General features: G+C 40.9%; 1 protein-coding gene across 1 annotated transcript in view; it reads left to right on the plus strand.

Moving 5' to 3' along the window:
• The window catches only part of sult4a1 (sulfotransferase family 4A, member 1), a 167,922-nt gene that overhangs the window by 72,423 nt on the left and 72,381 nt on the right, over positions 1-23,118 (plus strand). Inside the window, exon 3 of the mRNA XM_047022905.1 lies at positions 22,979-23,059. Coding sequence (XP_046878861.1) covers positions 22,979-23,059 — 81 coding nt within the window. The remainder of the gene's footprint in view (positions 1-22,978; positions 23,060-23,118) is intronic.

Consider the following 23,118-nt stretch of genomic DNA (forward strand, 5'->3'; position numbering starts at 1 on the left):
AATTCTTCTTTACATGTAACTACATGCCCTGGATGCTGTGTTCTACATTTGTTTGTGTTGTGTCTAATGATTGCTCCATTGTGTTTATATATTGATTGGTTGTGTTTATGATCTGAAAGCATAGTTTGATTTTGAGCACAGGTTACATGGTTTAGGAGCGAGTGTTTGATTTTGCCAGAAGAGTCAGAGGTTTTGGAAATTTAGTTTGAATATTTGGTTTTGTGTTTACAGTTTTGAGAAAATGGTTGACTGTTTCAAGAAATGTATTTTAGCAATCGTGAAAAATTGTAATGATTCTGCATGCGCAAGGTGTCCTTAAATATATGAACATACAATGCTATGCTTTGAACATGTGGCAGTGTGTGTTACAAGTACTGACTGTTTTGAGTTTTGTATCTAGAGTTTAGAAAAAGGACATCAAGGTTCTGAAATTTGTGTCAAAGTGATTGTAAAAAACTGTAAGAAACCTTGGGAGGAGTAATTCAGTGAGGGATCCCCTCCTCCAGAGACGGTTGGCAAAACAGAGGTGCAGAACACAGGCTAAACATAGTCATACATCAGGAAAGTGTCAATCGGTGTTGAAACACCAAAATCCAGTGTTTCAAAATCCAAAATAAATTTTCTTTATTGCTACGTAAATGCATTTACTGTGTATACATAAACAAATTTGTTTTTACATGGAACTACATGGCCTGGATGTTATGTTCTCCACTTTTATGTGTTGTGTCTAATGATTGCTCCATGGTGTTTATATATTGATTTGCTGTGTTTATGATCTGACAGCATAGTTTGATTTTAAGCACAGGTTACATGGTTTAGGGGTGAGTGTTTGATTTTGCCAGAAGAGTCAGAGGTTTTGGAAAATGAGTTTGATTTTATTTTATTTTTTTACAGTTTTGAGAAAATGGTTGACTGTTTACCGGCATCAGCTAGTGTGTGATTTAAACTGTCTGTAAATGGTAACATACAATGTATCCATCTCTAACAAGGACAGTAGCACCCTGGATAACAACCGCACAGACTGGTAATAACAAGAAAAATCTATTGTTATGTTCAATTACAGTTTTTCAAAATTGCTAAAACACATTTCTTGAAACAGTCACCCACTTTCTCAAAACTGTAAACACAAAACCTAATCTTCAAGCACTATTTACAAAACCTCTGAATCCTCTTGCAAAATGAAACTTTCGCGTCAAAACAGATTTACCTGTGCTCAAAATCAAACACCCTCAAATCATAAACAAAGTGGTACAAATGATATACACTATCAAGCAGTCAGTTAACAATACACCAGACAGTTTGACGTAATCTCAAAACAAATTTCATATTTATCCGTTATTGTCTTTTGATGAACAAAAACATGTTCTATCATGGTAGTTCAAAATTGATCAGAAATTACTACTCTACTCTGCTCTTTGCATTGTTTTTGCTCTTTCTCCTCCTTGTACCTCTATACAGTACTGTACCCTGCATCTCACGACTCACAACTCACTCTTGTTCTTTGTTGGTATGAACCTGCAACCAGTCAAAATCTATTGAGCAGTCAGTACTGTTACTGTAACAAATGGAAAGCACAATGTTCAGGGCCATACAATTTGTTCATTGTACAGTATACAGCCTACAATGCACTGTACTACAGTATACAATACTACAGTAAAAAGGACAAAAATCAAAGGAATAAACATGTGATCAATGTGCTTCTTCTTGTCTTTGGGCTGGGTTAGGCCAGAGCACTTTGTCGACATCACAAGCAATATTTTCTTACCTTCAACAACCTGTTTGCTCTCTGAACTGGCATATATTGGTTGTGTCACATCATTTGAAACAAGTGAAATACATTTTGAGTGGTTGTGTTTAGTTAATGACATGTTTTCTCTATTTGTATTTGATTGTTGCCATTTGTGTTTACCAGTATGAATGACATGTGCATTAGAGTGCAGAGTGTGTTTAAAAATATGTAGTCCTGAAAGACTAGTGATCGGGCGATTTACAAATGTGCGCTTGCGCAACCTCACCGACAGGAGAGTTAGCCCTCGAAACTGAAAAACGAAAGGTTGATACAGAATGTAGAGTTTTTAACATTTTTAAAGACATGGACTTCTAAGTATCTGTCAAAAGTCAAAGCTGTGTTCTTAGTTTTGGAGAACAGGTCGCTGTGTTGAAGGATTATAATTTGAATTGGCACTAAGCGACTAAAGAACTAACGCGGACATAACAAGAACTTGACTGATTCAGTGGGCGCGGGCTGATGGTTAATGGTTTGCTAGTTAAACTGCAGGTCCCTGATCATCACCTGTCAGCTGTCCTTCGCATATCCACGTCAGACATTCTGCCAGATTTTAATGCACTTGTTCAAGCCCACTGGATTCCTCTCACAGAACAAAATTACAGTTTTTTACAGTCGCTAGGACACATTTCTCATACTTAAGTCACATTTTCAAAACTCTTCACACAGTGAGCACAACAGAAGTATATGTGGGCTAAACTGTGGATCATTTATCATTGTTTTGGCACAAAATGCATTAAATGACTACATCTTTCAAATTACATTCATTCTTTTCTCACTTCGACACAACAACTACCAAAACTCTATGTACCTACAGGCCAATTTGCAAATGCTAACATACTGTTTTCAAAACTGTTAAACTTCAGTTCAAAACAATAACATAATACAAAACTGAATAAGACAGAAATGTGCTAAATTTCTACAGTTATATTGTAATGAAATATATTTTGAATCAAAAAATAAAATGCTATGAAATGATCTCTACGGAAGGGTTGTGCTAGGTGAGGAAAGGGATGCAGAGAGAAGAAATCAGCCAACATTTGTATGGGACAATGTGGCATTTCACCACTCCCGTGCAGTCACCGAGTGGTTTGCAGCCCATCCCAGATGGTGACACTTTTCTTCCCACCTTACTCTCCATTCCTCAACCCCATAGAATAATTATTCTCCTCATGGAGGTGGAAGGTTTACTGTATGACCACCATCCACATGACCAAATGTACCTCCTGGACGCAATGAATGCTGGATGCCTGGACATTGCCAGGGATGGATCAGGCATGCCAGAAGATTCTTTCCTAGGTGTATTGCCCTAGATGACATAAGATGTGATGTGGATGAGAACCTATGGCCAAATGCAGAAGATTACAGTAGCATTGTTATTGTATCTGTATCAGTGGATGGTGTGTATACAAATTATTGTATTCTGGAATTAGTGAGAAAAAAAAGGAAAGATACACAACATATTGAAGCATACTGCATCATGTCTGATTCATTCCAGTAACATATATTGCAGTGAATTCTAAACAGTAGAGAGGTTTACATAAGACTTTGTAAAATGCTACCTGTTGTTAGTGATTTTTAGGTCATTGTTTTGTGGGTGACAAAGTATGTTTGTTGGCTGTCAACCTTTGCTAGTGTTATGGAAGAATTAGTTGATTTGAGACATGTATGAAGTGATTTGGTAGTTTCAGTGCATTTTGAATATGAAATTAACTGCTGTGCCGAGCTGAAAGTTGGTTAGGAGAATTGTGTGAAGAGTTTTGAAAAAGTGACCAAAGTATTGAGAAATGTGTCCTAGCGACTGTAAAAAACTAACTGGAAAAAAGTATTGCTTTTTGTAAAAAGTTGATCAATTGCATATCTTTAACATACAGCAAAACAACATTTCATGGTTTGTGAAGATTAACTAGATACAAATAAAATGAAACACTGATGTCATGATTATTTTAGTTTTTACTGTTACTTCGATGGTCTTTTCCTAGTTGACCAACATGTAAAATATTTATATAAAAATTTACAGAATATCCTTATTCTTTTGATAACCAGTAGCAGCTAAACAAAATATATACTTTACTGCTCTTTACAATGGGGGGAAATGAATAGTGAGCAGAATTAAGTTCAAGTTATTGTTGATGCGGCCCTCCAACACATTTCAAATTTCTCATGTGGCACCATGTCAAAATTAATTGTCTATCCCTGAGTTACGGAGCTGGGCCATGGAGCTAACCCATGGAGCTGGGATTTTGATGCTAGGGAGAGTGTGGCAAGCTGGTTTAGCCAAGGCCAAAGGGCAAGAAAGCCAAATTACAGGTGTTGACCATCTGAAGGGCATGCGACAGCAAGGGGGGACCCGCTATAAGACTTTGAGCCATGAAATGTTAGGTCAGTAGCACTTTCTATTTTGAAATGTTTTTTTTTGCTTGCAATGTTTTAGTTTGGCAGCTCAGTGAAGCACTGATCACAAGATTTTTATTTGTATATATAGTTTAATTGTGCTTCAAATAAAACCAATGATAACCTACACCTTGTTCTTGTTAAAGGTGACCTTGAAATTGTGGTGACGCAAGGAAAAATGTGGGTGCACCAAAATTTTGTGCTGGTGCACCTAAATAAAAAAGTTAGGCGCACCAGTGCAACCAAGGGAAAAAGTTAGTCTGGAGCCCTGTATTAGCATTGATGTAAATTATGTTCTGTGTACTTATTTGTTATGTTATGCCAGGTGCTGGAATTGTCTTGTCTTACAGTAAGAAAGTCAGTGCCCAGTCTTGTGTTGTTCTGTGTACCTGACAATAAATGATTTGAACTTTATATAAAAGCATCCAAAAACAGCATGTCATAGGATCTTTAAAGTCGCCGAGTACCAGGGAATTCAGATTTGCTCGCTCTACACTCAGAATCTGTTCAGATAGCACGTTTTGGGCCTCTTTAACGATGGACTGTGGACCCGGAGGCATGTAACATCCGACCAAGATGAGAGACGCGAACTTGCATGGCAAGTAGAAAGGTTTGCAGTTTTATTTAAAAAATTATTCCAGATCTATATTTAGTCATTTTTGAATGACTAAGAGAACAATGCTGAATCTTTCCCCTATTACGGCGTTTCGCTGCATGAACAATGTCTTTGATAATAATATTCACGAATTCTGCAGCTGGAAGCAGCAAATTGGGAAGTAAATCCATGGGAGTTGTTTCCCTGATGTTTAGAAGTTTGTCTCTTGTTAAGAACTCAGGGAATCCTGGCAGAACACTGAATTAACAGACAAAAACAAGACAATAACAGAGCATACCGATCGGCCGAGGCTGCCATCAGCGGGGCCATCTTGATCATTCTATCACCTTAGAGTGACCAAGGGCCTTCTTGCCCAGTTACTCAGTTTGGTTGGACTTCCATACTTGGTTCCATACTTCTTCCATTTCACAATTATTGAGGCCACTGTACTCCTGCCAACACTCACCTTTTGAATCTAGAAATGGTTCTGTACCCTGGACCTACCTTGACACAATTCTATCACAGAGGTCTACAGAGAGCTCTTCCTGACATGCAGTGTGTATTATTGGACTTTAAGTGTGTGCCTTTGTCCAATACATTTTATTGGCCACAAATGTACTCCATCAAGTTCTAGACACATCTCAAGGATAAGAAATGCAAACAGGCTGCACATTTTGCCCATACATGACCACAGTTTGGAGTGCCACAGCAAAGGGTCTAAATCTGTGGCAACTGCTGACTCAAACTATTGGGGAGTACAGGAGGAAAACGAACCCATGGCGTCTTGTTTTACACTAGTTGGTTTATTATCTCTACTTTGTTATGTCAAATTCAAAGTTATTTCATTGCCATGTGCACGGTAGCCTATACCCCAAGGTCATCCTGGACAATGACATTTTTCTGACACGGCTAGCACCAGCTACGTAGTGTAACATGTTCAGGTTAGTTATGTTCAAATGAAACATTAATCCGACAACCAACCTATTGAAAACCTACTGTAACTAGGGTAAGGTAATGCACCGGACGTTTATCCCCATTTTCCATAAGTAACACATATCATCATCATACTGTATAGCCTATCAATCAACACAAAGGATGTATATTAAAAAGGGGCCAGATGAAAAAGAGGGAAAGACACATCTAATAACTGTAGGCTCTAGATGGGAATGAACAACAACTTTAAGACAAAACACCCTCTGACTTTAAAAGGAAAATCTAGATAATGATAAAGTGACACTTTAATAATCACCAGCAAGCAAGTTTGATTGATGCCTTTTTTTCTCCTGAAGCTTATGTCAGCATTTTTATGCTCCTTGTTTTTGTGATGCCGATGTTTTTAAGGTTACAGTACCCTCCATACTGTTGCACTTAATTTGCACATTAACCGTGTAGCCCAGAGGCTGAAAGGGTTCTTCAGTAAAACAAATACACAACTTTTCGATATGATTAGCTAGTCATTCTGGCAGAGAAATGTCCTCGGTCTCGTCCACTCTGTGAACTAGCAAGAACTTCTAGTGAAGATGGCAAGGCAAAAATGTATTTCTAAAACCAAGAAAACAATTTATGAAATATTTCCTGTCACCTGTAATACAAAAAAACTAACTTGAGTTGAATAATATTACTAAAATGCTCAACTATTATTGTCCAATCTCTGTCCAGCAACAAACATCACACCATTTCTCAACACATAGGGAACACCCCAAAACCATTGTAGTGTTTCTCACTTATAATACTCTGTGGATCTTATTTTATGATTGAATGGTAGACTTGGTAACACTTTCAAATAATGGTCCGTTGTTAACATTAACACCAAACTTAATACTATTAACTAATATTGAACCAAGTTTAACTAAGCAGTAAGTAATTGCAAATCTAGTACAAAGGTAGTTCCTTGGTAGGTATTTGATTATTACTAAGGTGGCCCCCCTGAGCTGATTATTGTTTTTTTATACATAGTTTTTCTTCTTCTAGTAATCATGAAATGAGGAAGGGACATTGCAGCCTTTTTTGCCCCATTAAATAAAAAATAATATCAAATATCAAATCCCGGCCGGTCCATTTTCCAAATCCAGTCGACTTGCCTTTCAATATACATTAACAAAACCTATTTGTCCTGAAATCCATGTAATGTTTTCCCTATACCTTTGTACTCTGGTGCACCGTCAATGAGTGAGTTTGGAGCGCGGAATCAGACAGACATTTGGCACATTTTTATGGATGGTAAATATCCAGTATTTGGCTAACATAATCCCTTAGATAACGACTAGGTGAATTTTACTAGAACTTTGAATTGTAGAATAAGTGCAAATTTCGATTGCAGTACTATAGCTTGTATGAATGGGACTTTTTTTAACCTAGCTGACAGCTAGCCTTGCTTTACAGCTAGCAACAACTGTAGCTAGCGTTTTGGGCCACGTTCCTGTTCTCTAAAATAACTTGCTAGATAACCCAATTCAGAGTCCTGCCATTTGTTCTTTTTTCCTTCATCATTTTCATCCCTTTGGAATTGTGTTGCTGTTGTATTTTGCAGTAGTGGCCAATGCTAGACTCATTATAGAGTGAGTAGGCCTATACGTTGGTGTGGGTTAGGGTTAGCCATGTACCTACTTATTACTTATTTAGCCATTATGTTTGACTCCGTTTCTCATAACAGCTTGTTGAATGTGTTGAATGTTTCATTCCACAATACAGAATTTAATTGTTTAAATGCTAGGTTTCATCATTGTGCCAAACAAAGAACGTTTAATTCAGACAGTTTACAAAGTGCTTTATTCTTGCATGCCCATGTGCGTTTCTGCATTATGGAGGATTTTCTTTTACAATTTCATTGAAATCTTCCAGTGCATATAATGTTTGACCCAATCACTGCAGTTGTTTAATGTTGTAGTTCTTGCGGGGTGACATGTTAGTGAGGTGTTAACATGTTTTTCACTTTGAAATAATGGTCCAAATCACAGTTATCGCGGGATGACAAGGTAACGCTTGATTAAATAGTGAGAAGGTAACATGTTTTTCACTTTAAAATAATGGTCCACATCACTGGTAGTTCCTGCAGGATCGATTGAGTAATTAGTGAGGAGTCCTGTATCGCCCGCGATACAGAAATGCTGCCCCCCCCTCCCCTCCCTCAGTTACGACGCACTTAACTAATATACTCCTAACTAATATATTTTTTTCTAATATTTCTAATATATTTTTAAGACTACTACACAAATGATACATCATTGGAAAGCTACGATTCTTGTGCTTCCATTGAAATAAATGAATTCAAGCTCAACTCGCAACAGCAAGTACCGTCAACGTCTTTGTCCGGTGACCGTTCCTTCAACAATGCCAGAGAAAAAAGTTTTACTTACCAACCATTACTTCGGAATGTTCCACTTCCAGGTATGCACACAACCCATCAAAACCTCATCTGCTTACATTCCTAAAGGTCCAAAGTATCGTACCATGTCGAGTAGTTCAAAACAATGAATTATATACATACATAGCCACGATCTTGTTGCTTCATTCTTCCTTCACCAATTATTTTTATTTCAGTCTCTCTATGACTATCGCTCATAGGAGGAGATGTGGGTCGAGTACAAATGCAGGGGTAGTCTTAAAATGGCCGATACACTCTGCCCTTTCGATTGACACCTTGTTTTTTTTTGATCAAGGTCTTTTTATTGGTTTTTACATTTTACAGATAAACAAACTCAAACAACCCCCCCACCCTCCCAGATACCAGACATACAAATATTACATAACCAGACATCCGTAAAGAAAAAAATAGAGTAAAGTAAATAGAAATCATACAAATGAAATTGTTTACATTGTCATATTGTCAGCTTCCATTCCCTCAACAAAAGTAAAAAAAGGCTGCCAAATATTATAAAATTTCTCAGTAGACCCTCTAACTGTATATCTGATTTTCTCCAATTTTAGATGGCACATGACCTCCCTGATCCAATGACTGTGTCGGTGGAATAGGGTCTTTCCATTTAAACAGTTTCAGCCTCCTAGCTAGAAGCGAACAGAAGGCCACCATGTTGACTTCCCTTTTACTAAGAGAGGCGTCTTCGGGGGCTACACCGAACAATGCAATTAGTGGGGATGGCTCGACTACCTTTCCAAGTATCCCAGAGAAGGTCTCAAAAATATTCAGCCAGAACATGTAAAGTCTTGGACATGTCCAGAACATATGCAGCAGAGTGGCGGGATCCTGCCTACATCGATCACATGTGGGGTCTATATCAGTAATCTTAGAGAGTCTGACTTTAGACCAGTGCAGACGATGAACAATTTTAAATTGTATAAAAGCATGTCTAAGGCATATGGATGATGAGAAAATTCTCTGTATTATTTTGTGCCACATTTCTTCTGAAATAGGTTCATCTAAGTCCGTCTCCCACTTATTTTTAAGTATGTCCAATGGGATTGACACCTTGTTTGACCCAATAGGAGCTTCCATGCCCCGTTGACAGCCCTCTAAAGCCAACTAGATCTGTGCGTCCTGCCCCCCCTCCCTTGCCCCCCCCCCTACCTTGTCTTAAGGTATTTATCTCCTGACTTAGAAAGGTATCTGCTACATCAAAGGATTTGGGACATTTGGCCTGGGGGGTTAGATTGTCTTACTGACTAGTGCTAGCCAATCACAGAGGCCGCTACACTGATTGATTGACCATTTAGTAGACCGTCTGTTCAAAGTTTATATAAGGCATTGCTGTGTTTCCTCTAGGATTTATTTTAGTAGTTGGGTCAGGCATGGGCGTATCTAGCCTTATTTTGGGGCTGGAGCCCCCCGTCTCTCTTCTCGTCATCTACCGCTTATCCGGGGGTCAGGTCGCGGGGGCAGCAACCTAAGCAGGGAGGCCCAGACTTCCCTCTCCCTGGCCACTTCCATCAGCTCTTCCTGGGGGACCCCGAGGTGTTCCCAGGTCAGCCGAGAGACATAGTCCCTCCAACGTGTCCTGGGTCTTCCCCGGGGCCTCTTCCCAGTGGGACGTGCACAGAATACCTCACCAGGGAGGCGTCCAGGAGGCATCCTGATCAGATGCCCGAGCCAACTTAGCTGGCTCCTCTCGATGCAGAGGAGCAGCGGTTGTACTCTGAGCCTCTCCCGGATGACCGAGCTTCTCACCCTATCTCTAAGGGAGAGCCCGGACACCCTGCGGAGAAAGCTAATTTTGGCCGCTTGTATTCGCGATCTCGTTCTTTCGGTCACTACCCATAGTTCGTGACCATAGGTGAGGGTAGGAACGTAGATCGACTGGTAAATAGAGAGCTTTGCCTTTCAACTCAGCTCTGCGGACGCCGCACCGATCCGCCTGTCGATCTCGCGCTCCATTCTTCCCTCACTCGTGAGCAAGACCCCGAGATACTTGAACTCCTCCCCGATCTGGAGATGGCACTCCACCCTTTTCCGGTCGATAACCATGGCCTCAGATTTGGAGGTGCTGATTCGCATCCCAGCCGCTTCACTTTCTGTTGCGAACAGCTCCAATGAGAGCTGAAGGTCGCGGCCCGATGAAGCCAACAGGACCACATCATCTGCAAAAAGCAGCAATGTACTTTGCACATTATAATGTTTCTCAGTTCAGTTTCTGCTCCCATTTCACACAGTCCAACACCAGATGGACCATTTAGGCATCTATTAGACCAGTGCTTCTCAATCTTTTTTCAATAATGTACACCCTATACTGGCCCCAAACAGGTTAGATAAAAGCCATATAAATAATATATATATATATATATATATATATATATATATATATATATATATATATATATATATATATATATATATACACACACACATGTATATCATGGTCAGGGTGAATACTCAATTCTGATTGGCTGCAGGGGTGGCGGACACCTACTAAGTAGCTCCAGAGAAACTGTTCATCGTTCCAAATTATTGTGCTGGCTACATTAGTATGAGCCTGTTAAGTGTCTGAAATAAGTACCCATAACAACAGGGCCACAAAGCCTCCATTTACAATTTTGAAACACAAGCTAACATGTAATTACAACAATGAGTGACTTCAAATTTCTTTAAACTTTTTCTGAATTTTCAGTCTCAGTGTCACATACGCTTATCTCACATCCCATTTACTATTCACTGTGCTAGTCAATCTACTTCAGACAGGCTGCTGCACAACATGCCAATTACTTTGTTCGTAAAAATCTTGATTTGGGGACAATGACGTGGCTAGCTAGCTAGTCTTTTTGTCAAACATTGTAGTATAATTTTGGTCAGCATGGAAGATTTATCTAACTAATTTTCAATAAACGTGTTTATATGAAATCTCACTTACCCCTTACAGTACCGCAGCGTACCCCCATTTGAGAATCACAAGATGCAACAAGCCTATAGGAAGACCGAGATACATCTTGGTACTAAGTGATCTGTCGCTTCAGTAGATGGGTAGATAGGCAGTGCCAACTACCTCCTGCCTTTTGTTAAACAACCACAAGGTCTGCCATGAGAGGCGACTGTATAGTTCCCTTAAGGAAAAGCACTTTTGGTAAATCCGCTTTCTCTGTGAGAGCTTCAAATGTCTGGAATACACTGCCATCAGACACACATAACTGCACCACCTATCACACTTTTACCAAAAACATGAAGACATGGCTAAAGGGCAACCAGATTTGTAAACATAATCCCTAGCTGTGTATTGTCGCTTTCCATGTTGTTTGTGGCTTGTAAGGTGTGGAAACACTTTGTTGCTTTTATGGATTTTGTCTTGTTGCTAATTGTTCTATGTTGCTCTATCTGTATGCTATGTCTTGCTTGTCCTATGTTGCCCTCCGTGTGTTCACTGTTCAATGATTGTCTGTATTGTAACTGTTTTTAATAACTTGCCCAGGGACTGCGGATTGGAAATTAGCCGGCTGGCTAAAACCGGCACTTTTACTTAATTGTGATTAATGTGCACTGTCCAATAAACTGCAGATCTAGATTCCCGATCAGTAGCAACATTTTCTGTATAGAGGTTCTTCCAAGATTTGAGATCGCAATGGACCGCATTATGTGGGCAAAACCTTTTAATTGGCATTCAAAACAACAGTGAGGACCCGTCCCCCCACCCGAAGGCGGAGGGAGGCTACCCTCTCGTCCACCGGGGTGAACCCCAATATACAGGCGCCGAACGGCCCAGGTGACCCACTTCCGGGCAGGGGCAACTGAGAACCATTGTTGTTTTTCTTTATGGTAGGTTTTTGAGCCACGCTTTGTCTGGTCCTTCGCCTGGAACCTGTTTGCCTTGGGTGACCCTACCAGGGGCATAAAGCCCCCGACAACATAGCTTCCAGGATTACTAGGACACGCAAACCCCTCCACTGCGGTAAGGTGGTGACTCAGGGAGGGGCTGGAGCCCCTCCAAAGGTTTTACAGTTTTTCACAATTGTTAACACACGTTTCTCAAAACAATAACGTCTTTCTCAAAATTGCACACACAAAACTGAAAACCTCACACACAAAATACTAAACCTGACACTCCCTTTGTAAGAGGACTCTTTGCCATCAAATATCTCACCTGTTCACAAAATGGAACTCGTGTTCTCATTTGGTACACACAGCCATATTTTCAAATGACACACACATACCATTCATAACAGTACACACAAAAAGCATTTGCTGCACACTACCAAGCATTCACAGCACACAGTAGTGCAAAATAGAAAAACACAATTCTCAAAATGGAACACACCATATGAACGACTGACTCTGGAGAATGAGCCATTTCAACTTTTGTAAAATGTCTCAGTGTAGGCCACATTTTTTCATAGTCAAACATAAAACAGCACACATATGCAGCATTCATATGTTGTTTTTTTTAACAGTACAGTACAGTCAGCGGGCCTGCTCAACCTATTGCAGCACACAAAGTGATGTTCCCACCACGCTCGGCAGGGACCTCAACAATGGTGCGCTGGCCAATGACATTTCTGCCCGCCGCCTCCTCTTCACCAGGTTGAATCCAACCTCATCAATGAATATGTATTCATGTATTCATATAGATCATTAGCTGTGTCATGATCCTGGATCTGCTGGAACAGACAGCATGATAATGCAAGTTACTGTATAGTAAGGACACAGATGGGTCAACACAGTGGAGTATGTGAAAGAAATGTTGGGCCTATGTACAATTAATGTGTTTTAGGAGAAGTTTACAGTTGGTTAAGAAGCTTCATACAATGTATGTTGATTCGACTCATTTGGTAGAGATGCCACCTGTAGTTTTATAACACCTAACTAGGAGACATGAAGTCTAGGAGACGTGAAGTCTGGGTGACCTGAAAGAGTTCTTGTCACCTGGGGAGAAGAGACAGTTGTTCTGAAGACAATGTGGATTCAACTGTATTGTTCTAAGGATTTAACCAATGACAGAAGAGATTTGGTATAGCTTCAGGTCTCTAGGATGGACCAATGACTTTTGAGAATTGTCGTATCTATAAAATGGTCTGTTGAAGAATGTTCTGGGGGGTTCAGGGCCATCAGCTGAGTAGTGCTGGTGTAACGGACAGACTCCCAAGACAACAGGTACTGGGTCCAAGTGCAGATTTATTTAGGCATGGTCGGACAAGCAGGGGTCATACACAGTCAGAGCCAGAGAGGAAATCCAAAAGGGTAGTCAGGTCAGAGGCGTTTGTCAAACAGGGGCAAACTGGGCAATGATGGCTAGGCTTGGACAGGTTCCACAGGACAGGCAAGGGTCTGGATCACGGCGTCTAGGAATCGTTCAGATGAAGCAGATACAAAGTCAGGGGCAAAAACAAGGTCAGTAGATCACAGGGTCTATCTGTGTATTGCATAGAATGTTACTCTAATGTTAACAAGACTCAGCACAGAGTGAAGGGAGTGACTGTCTTAAATACAGAGCAGAAGGGAGTGGACTGATTGGTTTCATTGTTTGCAGGTGTGAAGAGGGAGTGCCCTCTTAGTACTCTGGTGATGCTGATCTGAGACAGGGTGCCCTGATTGTCACAGCTGGTGGGCTGGATTCTCCCGGTTCCATTCTAAAATGCTAGATGGAGCTGTATGGAATTGTCTTTGTGTTATTGTCTTATGTTTGTGTGCTGATGATGTTATGTTGGTAACGTTATTATGTTTAAGCCTATGTCAAATAAACATTAACTCTATACCTCACCAGACTTCAGCTTAAACGATTGATTCTCCCAAAAACTTCCACGACAGGTACAGTGAGACACATTACAGGTGCAATACATGCATGTGTCAGCGATGAATGTATGGGACTTATAAACTCTTGCCGTAACTCCTTGATGTGTTCCGGTCGAATAGGACCCTGTACACTTGTTTCATCCACATGGCATTCCTGCGGAGAACACGGTACAGTGTAGAGAGGGCAACGGTCTGGATGTTTCTGAATGTGGCATGGTCGTGGTTCTCTTTCAGTCCTGCAAAATACAAATACAGTGAGCAAACAGTTTTCTATTGATATGCAATATTTCAGTACACAAGGCAAATATAATTCATACCTGTTCTCCATTCTAAAGTTTCTAATGATGGCAGCAACTGTGAAGCGGCTGAGATTTGGTTGGATCCTCTGGCCAGCCTCCCTCATGCTCAAACCATGGTTGAGCACATGGTCAACCACAGTGGCCCGAATCTCATTAGAGATCACCGTTCTCCTTCTTCTTCTTTCTCCTCCACCTCCTGCTTCTCCTCTTCCTCCTCGTCATCCTCTTCCTTGTCCTCTTCCTTGTCCTCTTCCTCCTCTCACTGTTACCCCTCTCCTTCTCTGGTTGTTGAAATGTTCTAAGTTCTCCTTTGCTCACCAAACAAAACAGAGGCTCAAGGCCCTTTTAATGCTGCAGTCCTGATTGCAAATTGCTCACCAGAGTGTTTAGAGATTTGAATAGTTGTGTGTTGTAGGTTGATGCTTTGAGACTTTACTTGAGAAGTGTGTGCAACAACTGAACATTGTGTGTAGTGTGGTGTTGACAACAAGGTGATGTGTAATTGACATCAGTGTGTAAACAAGGAAAGTCAGAGTCTAATGCAGATAAGGGAGTGTAAAGTAGTGATAAATTGGGTCGAGCAATTGGTACATGACGTTAAGGTTGTGAAAATTGTGCTTTGTGTGTTAACAATTGTGAAAAACTGTATTAGCCCCTCCCCATTTTTAAATTATTTATATATATTTTAAATCTAATTGTGTAAATTTCTCTTCCTAAAACCCACTACAGGACACTATTTAAAAGGATATCTTTTTTAAATTCTTCTGGGGGAACATACCCCCAGACTCCCCTAGTTTTGCTGGGTCACAGGAAAAATAATAGGTTTTATCTAGGGGCTTGCCCCCCAAAAGTGGGAACCTGGATTCGCCCCTGGGGGCAGGTCTGTCCGAACATAAATAAACCCACTATTTATTGATTAAAACTACTTCGGCATAATAATGCACCTAAAATGACCGAGCACCACCTCCAGCTGAACCTCGCCAAAACAGAACTTCTCATCATCCCGGCCAAACCCTCCATCTCCCACGACCTTAGGGAGTCAGATGGCTGAGAGGTGAGGGAGTTGGGCTAGTAATCAGGATGACGTTGTGTCCTTGGGCAAGGCACTTCACCCTACTTGCTTCGGGGGGGAATGTCCCTGTACTTACTGTAAGTCGCTCTCGATAAGAGCATCTGCTAAATGACTAAATGTAATGTAATGTAAATGTAATCTTCCTCCTTGTGACGTCACAAGGAGGAGATTTTCAAACAGAGTAAATGAGCCTTCATTTTCTCAAAGGCGGAGAAGAACACCCAGGGCATGGTTTTCACCTATCGAAAATTCTAGCCACTGGGGGACTAAAGGCAGGCTAGGGGAACTCATATTAATGTTAAATAACCTCCTAAAGTGAAGTTATCATGTCATGTGACCTTTAAGGCTTTTAATAGTATAAAATAACTTACAACTTTTGTAAAAAACGGATTACAAAATGCAACCAATTAATTTCATTCAAAATGTGTATCATTTGTATTTGTATTACAGCCCTAAAGAAAGAAAACAGCCTATTCAAAACAAGTTTTATGTATGAACAATAATTTACATTTTCAAACAATACTGCTTGGTTGCAGTCTAATGCCTTCTCGGTAAGTGCTTCAGAGTAAATAAGCTTTGTATCTTTCTGTAGGCAGCTTTAGGTTTACTAATTTGAATTTTTTTACAATTAGGCTAGTAAATGTGTATCTTAGTCAGAATCACAGTTTTGGCAGATGTATTTGGAGACTCTATAAGGGGTGCACTCTTTGTGTGCCCAATTCTTGCACATAACGCACTGTAGCCATGTTTCTTTTGGTCGGCTGTTAAAAAAGGTCTCGATACTCACAAGACAAAAACATTCCTCTTCATCAGAGGATTCAAGAAGCATTGCCATTTGTTTGACCTTGTTTTTTCCCCTTCTCCACACTAGTGGAAAGCTGACCATTTGATTTTTTTTGACCTTTTTTGTGGGAAGATTCTCTTTTTAGCCTGTGCAGTGGCTTTCTCCCTCTCAAAGTCATCCTTAACTGGTGTGTCTGTTAAATCATTGTTTTACTTTTTCTCTTTAGTGCTGTTTTCCTTGGTCCAGCTTTCGGATGAGGGCGGATTTCTTCTGGACTTAGAGACGGACCAGGCTGGTCTGACGGCTGTGTGGAAGGTCCGGGATGGTGTGGGGGCTGTGTGGAAGGTCCAGGATGGTCTGGGGGCTGTGTGGAAGGTCCAGGATGGTCTCGGGGCTGTGTGGAAGGTCCAGGATGGTCTGGGGGCTTTGTGCTGCTGATAGGGGTCAGAGATGGCTGGATGGGCACAGGACGGTCTGTGACAAATGATGGCAAAAACTCAGACTCGTCAAAAACATCCCTATTAAAGGGATGGATGCCAGTGACTCTAAAACCTGCCTGAATATTCACAGATGATGCAGCGACTGGATAGGCAAGGGCGACAATGCCAGGAATATCATAAATAGTCATTGTCTTGCCAGAATTTCTTACCATCCATGCATCACTCGCTGAATTTACATGCTTTTTGAAAGGCCCATACACTGTCCGGTCTAGTGGCTGCAGTTTGTGGGAGTAGTGAGGGGGGAAGGACAGCATCACCAGGCCATTTCTTTTGGCGTAGTCTAGACCATCAATTGATAAATGAGAGCAATGGTTATCTAAGGTCAATAATGCTGGTTTTTCCTTGCTACATTTTGTTTGTGTAACAAAGTGGGTCAAGAACTCGGGTTGCACCGCCTTTGCATCCAGGTAGGCCATTGTTGATTAAGTAGTCCCTGAAGTTGACTCTTGGAAACACAAAGTAGGAGGGAATGTTGTTTCCTATTGCTGACACAGCACAAGCTACGGTCACAAGTGTTCCCCTCTCTCCAGATGTGAGAGATCCCACTTGTTTGTGACCTCTTTGAGCCACTACCTTGTCTGGCTTGTGAACAGTAGTCACACCTGTCTCGTCCATGTTCCAAATATCATTTGGCCCAAACTGATGTCTTTTCATGACCTCTACCAGGTTATTGAAGAAAGACTCAACATTCACCTTATTGAAGTTGGTTGCTTGTGCAAGGCTTGTCGGCTGTGGGGCACGAATGGAGAGACTTGGGTGGCGTTTCAAAAAGCCTGAAAACCAATCTGCCCCTGCAATACTGCACTCACTCCATGGCTGTTGTATTTTAATGTTCTGAGCAACTGGATATTGATATGCAAGTTTTCGAACTTCCTTTGGTGAGAGACTGTAATATATTTCACATGCCCATACTAAATATGTAGCTATTTGCTCTTCTTGGTGGTCTGTGAAAATCTGCCTATTTTTTAGGTAACCAACACAAACAGGTTTGTCATGCCTCCCTTCTATGTCTTCACTGCTCATGGTTTTGCAGTATCGAGCCAGCGTTCTGTAATTTATATCAAACACTGCTGCTGTACTTCGGTCACTTCTCCCCTGCAGCTTCACCTGTCTCACTGCCTGCAGCATAACATCTGGGGTAGTCTCCCCTCTCGTGGTCTTTTTTAAAAACGTCCTCACAATTTTTCTGCTAACAAAAATCAAGTTAAGTGTGACTATACTTTAAAAAACCTACATTGGAATACTATGGGGTTGGTTGTCACAGTGTGACATACTAATGTGACAATCAGCCCCATCTGAACTTCTGAGGTAAATGTTTGGCTAGCAACCACGTAGCTTGACCTAGCATCTCATACATTTACTGAAACTCTAGCTATTCCCTTCCATTCTTAAAATAGGCTAAATGTACTAAGTTACAGAAGAAATTTATACAAAAATAAATTGTTACTATTACCTATTAAAATGTGAAATATATCTCGTGTCAGGAATGATTGCTCTTTTTCCAAGCTGACAACAGGAATGAGCTCAAAAAGAGCGGGAAAACCTTTGATGAGAACCATATTACACAGTGCCCCCTAGTGTGGCTGTAATTGGCTCTGTGACAACCAACCCGTGTGACAACCAGCTCCGGTCTCCCCTACATTTTAGCTCTGGCATTCGTCTTCCATTAGTATTGATCTTATTGATCACTTCACGTTATCTGGGGCGTGTGTTATCAGCAAACATTCGAGTGTCCCATTATTAAACTGAGCATATCGATTTTTAATCCATTATTAAACTTAGCATTTTATTGTTTTAACTACTTATTAACCGAGAGTGAGGTCATGCCGGGAAATATTAAACTGAGGCCTGAACGTATCGACTGAGCGATAGCGAGGTCAGTAAGTTGTTTTTATATGACATTTTTTCTCTTTTCATTTTGTAAACGAAAATAAATGGTATGCTAATTGTAGCTAGGTCTCAAATCTTCTCAAGGTGTGTTTTAGGTGTTGCCTGGCAACAATAACTTTTGATAGAAAGCAGACAACACGGTTCTGCTAAAATGGCTTTAATTCCAACACAAAAAACGACTCTTTTAGAAAGTTAACAATTTCTTTGTCGCTGTTGACGTCTTCAGTATTGTCTGGATAGTAAAACTCAGCTGACTCCGTACACATTGCATAGAGCTGGCTGACGGCACAAGGTGCAAGGGAGTGGCAGAGCGCCGAGGTGATGCAGAGGTCGTCTTGATGGACAGCCGAGGACACCACTTCAAAACAGTGCTGAGACGGGCGCTGTACATTCCCTCTTACCCGCAGGACATATTCTCGGTACAAGCAGCAGCTGACAGCGGGGCGACCGTGACTTTCCAGAAAGGCAAGGACATTTTGGTGCTCAAAGACGGTACACAATTTCCCATTCATGTACATGATAGACTATATTACTTGCATACAATACCTGATGGATGTGATGACCGAGTTAAGGGATGTTATGATTTAAAGACATGGCATGAGATACTGGGTCACTGTAATATCGACGATGTGCAGAGGTTGAAAGGTGTTGTTGATGGCATGAAAATGTTGGGTCCAAGACACAAATCTCAATCTTGTGAAGTGTGCACCCAAGGCAAGTTCACGCAAACTAGAAACAGAAAGCCTGATGCAAGGGCTTAAAGACCTTTCTAGAGCTAGTGCACACAGATTTGGCAGGTCCAATTCACACAGAGTCCAGAGAGGGGTACAAATATGTTGTGTCATTTACTGATGATTTTTCCAGTGCAGTGTTTGTATATGCCCTTAAGATTAAAAGTGACACGCTGCAAGCAACAGAGAGGTTTCTTGCAGATACAGCCCCTTATGGTAAAATTCAACGTATTAGATCTGATAATGGCACTGAATTTACAGGAAAGCATTACAAAACTCTGTTGGTCAGGAATGGTATTAGACACGAGACATCTGCACCGTATTCTCCCCATCAAAATGTTACAGCCGAGCGGAATTGGCGTACACTTTTTGACATGGCACGGTGCATGCTGATAGAGAGTGGGTTTCCTAAAGGTTTGTGGCCTTACGCAGTGCAGACAGCAGCCATAACCAGGAACAGGTGTTTTAACAATCGCACCAAACAGACACCAGTTGAGATGTTAACAGGGAGACGGCCCAATCTATCCAGGATGCAAAAGTTTGGTTCAGAGTGTTTTGCTTATAGACAAGACAAAAGAAAGCTGGATCCAAGATGTGAAAAGGGTGTTTTTATCGGTTATGACAAAAGCAGTCCAGCATACATGATCTATTTCCCTGAGAGCAGGAAAGTGCAAAAGCACAGGTTAGTCAAGTTTGTTTCTAAGACCTGTGTTGAGCAACAGACTCAGACCAGCATTGTGGATGATGATGGCGGTGATGATATGGAGCCGAGGGCCAATAGGAATAGGCAGAGTGGGAATGCAAGTCCAGTAAGCGACCAGGTTCTAGTCAGAGGAGGAACTGAGTAGCAGTCCTCAGACCCAGACAGTGGAAGCTATGCCTGAGCCTACAAGGTACCCTTCTAGAGTGAGGAGGAGGCCAGCCTATTTCCATGAATATGCTTCTCACTGGGCATCTAATGAGGAAGCTGATCAGGCACAGATGAACATAGATTACTGTTATAGAGTGACATGTAGCATACCTGTAACTTTCACAGGAGCTGTAACCTCAGACAAAGCAAAATAATGGGTTGCTGCAATGGATGAGGAGATGCAGTCACTTAGAGAAAATAACACATTTACCCTAAGTAGCTTGCCCAAGGGTAAGAAAGCAGTGGGGGTAGATGGGTTTATGCAATCAAGAATAACATGGATGGATCTGAAAAGTGCAAAGCACGTTATGTGGCAAAAGGATACAGTCAGATGAGAGGTGTGGATTATGAGGAGACATTTTCCCCTACAGCTAACTTGACGAGTATCCGAGTGGTCATACAAAAAGCAGCGCAAGAAAACCTGATTCTGCACCAAATGGATGTTAAAACTGCATACCTGAACGCACCAATAGATTATGAAATTTACATGGAACAGCCAGAGGGCTATGAGGTGGAATCTGGTACAAGTGAAAAATTGGTCTGTAAGTTGGAGAGATCATTGTATGGGCTAAAACAATCGGGCCGAAAGTGGAACAAGGTGCTACATGATTACCTAACCAAAAACCATTTTGAGCAGAATCAAGCAGACAACTGTGTTTACACATGGGAAACAGAACATGCAAAAGTGATAATTGTAATATGGGTTGATGATTTGTTGATTGGTGCAAGTGATAAAAATGTTCTCGGATGTGAAGGACATGCTTACAGAAAGATTCAAAATGAAGGACTTGGGCAAACTATGGCATTTTCTAGGTATTGATTTTAACCAGAGTGACAACTGTGTGAGGATGTCACAAACAAAATATGTGGGGACAATTTTGGACAGGTTTAAAATGCAGGATTGCAAACCTGGATTGACGCCCTGTGAACAAAAATTAGACTATACTGATGGTGCCGAAAAGATGACTGATGTAAATAAAAAAAAATATAGACAGGCAGTGGGAAGCCTCATCTATTTGAACGTCTGTACTAGGCCTGATATAAGTTTTGTGGTAAGCAAACTGGCACAGTATTTCACAGAGCCAACTGTTGAGCAATGGGCCACAGTTAAACATGTACTGAGGTATCTTAGAGGTACAATTGGCAAAGAGCTGTATTACAGAAAATGTAACGAGACACTGGGAAGAAATGCATACAGTGATGCAAATTGGGCGGCCATTACTGACAGACGTAGTACAACAGGCTATTGTGTACGTCTAACTAAATGTGGTGCTTTGATTTCATGGAGGACCAAGAAACAGCCCACTGTTGCACTGTTTACTTGTGAGGCAGAGTATATAGACCTAGCCACTACCATACAAGAATGTCTCTATCTTAAACAGCTGTTGGAGAATCTTGATCAGTGTCAGTACTCACCACCTAGGGTATATGAAGATAACCAAGGTACAATAGCCTTAGCAAAAAATCCCGTAAGCAGGCAAAGATGCAAACATGTAGACATCAAGTATCATTTTATTAGGTCTGCTGTAAATAATGGCACAGTTATGTTGGAGTATTGTCCAACTAACGAGATGGTAGCAGATATATTGACAAAGCCTGCAACCAAGGATAAGTTGATTAAGTTTGCTGCATTTATTTTTGGAAGATGATGTTGCATATATTGACAACGTGAGAGCAAGTGGGGGTGTTAACAAGTGTGCTCTCAACTTGTATTATGTTTCTGTTTTGTTTAGTTTATTGATTAAATAAACAAATCTTATTGTCAAACATACTGTAAAATTATTAAATTTACTGTTTGTCAATCGTACACAATGTTATTGCCTCTGAATCTTGCTAGCATAACGTTAGCTTTCGGGATAATAGCTCAGCCAAGGGAAAGCCGGTGTTGGTTCTATGAGCTGAGCGGACTATAAAATATCAGAGTTGGCGTTGACGTTAAAAAACGTTTGATTTATTTTGCAAAACGCCTGAAAACATAAATTATGTTTGTAAAAAAAATCGTTGGTAAGTGACCATGAAAACGCCTAAACAACATACTCAAAGTACATTGAAAGCTGTTGTTGAACCATTTGGAGTACATGCATGTAAATGGTCTCTTTTGAAAGGTGACACTATGAAGTTATTTCCTCTGTTGTTAGGATCGATGTAAGTCTTACTAGTATTGAGTAATAGAAGCTTGAACACAAGGAAACTGAAAGTTTCTATCTCCGATTTTTAGTTTCTATTTTCTTTTGAAAACAGAGGCCTGAAGAGGCGGTAGGTATGAGCTCATTTCAGAGCCAGTCAAAGCCATGTTGAGAAATGTGTTTAGAACGAGTGCAGGACGCACACACCTAGTTGGCTGTAGAGGGGAGAATCGATAAGGAACCAAATCGATCAGCAGGAATTGATAAGGAATCGGAATTGTTAAAATCTTATCAATACTCATCCCTATTCGTAGGCACCTAGCGAAAAGTAGCCTGAACTTTAATAGATCTTTAGCTACGGCACTAATGCTGAAAGCTCGCTGATATAGCTGTCTGTCTTACTAGAACGGCGTATGTATGCATCGTTGCTAACATGTGCTGACGTTGTGACTGTATGTATGTGAGAAATATGCGTAAGTGACAGAGATGGAGGGAGAAAAGGGAAAGGAAATGCAGCTGAACGAATACGCTGCGTGTTTTAACCTAAAGTGTTAGAAACATTTTTTTAACGAAACGCAATATTTGGCGTCCGGTGTTGATTCTGTGGCGCACCGCGACAAATTAGTCTATGTGTGGGAAACACTGCAAAGTGTGCTAAAAGTGAAGGGGTCTGAATACTTTTCTGAAGCCTTTGATGTATGATGAATTTGCCTCTGTTTCCTCAGGAACTGACTTCTCCTCGGCTAATCAAGAGCCACTTGCCATATCGCTTCCTTCCCACAGCTATGCACAATGGGGAGTCCAAGGTAAGAAGACACAACCCTCACGTACAACTACAGATAAACATATGCCCCTTTCCATATGC

Source organism: Hypomesus transpacificus, chromosome 7 (genome assembly GCF_021917145.1).
Source record: "Hypomesus transpacificus isolate Combined female chromosome 7, fHypTra1, whole genome shotgun sequence".
Classification (NCBI taxonomy): domain Eukaryota; kingdom Metazoa; phylum Chordata; class Actinopteri; order Osmeriformes; family Osmeridae; genus Hypomesus; species Hypomesus transpacificus.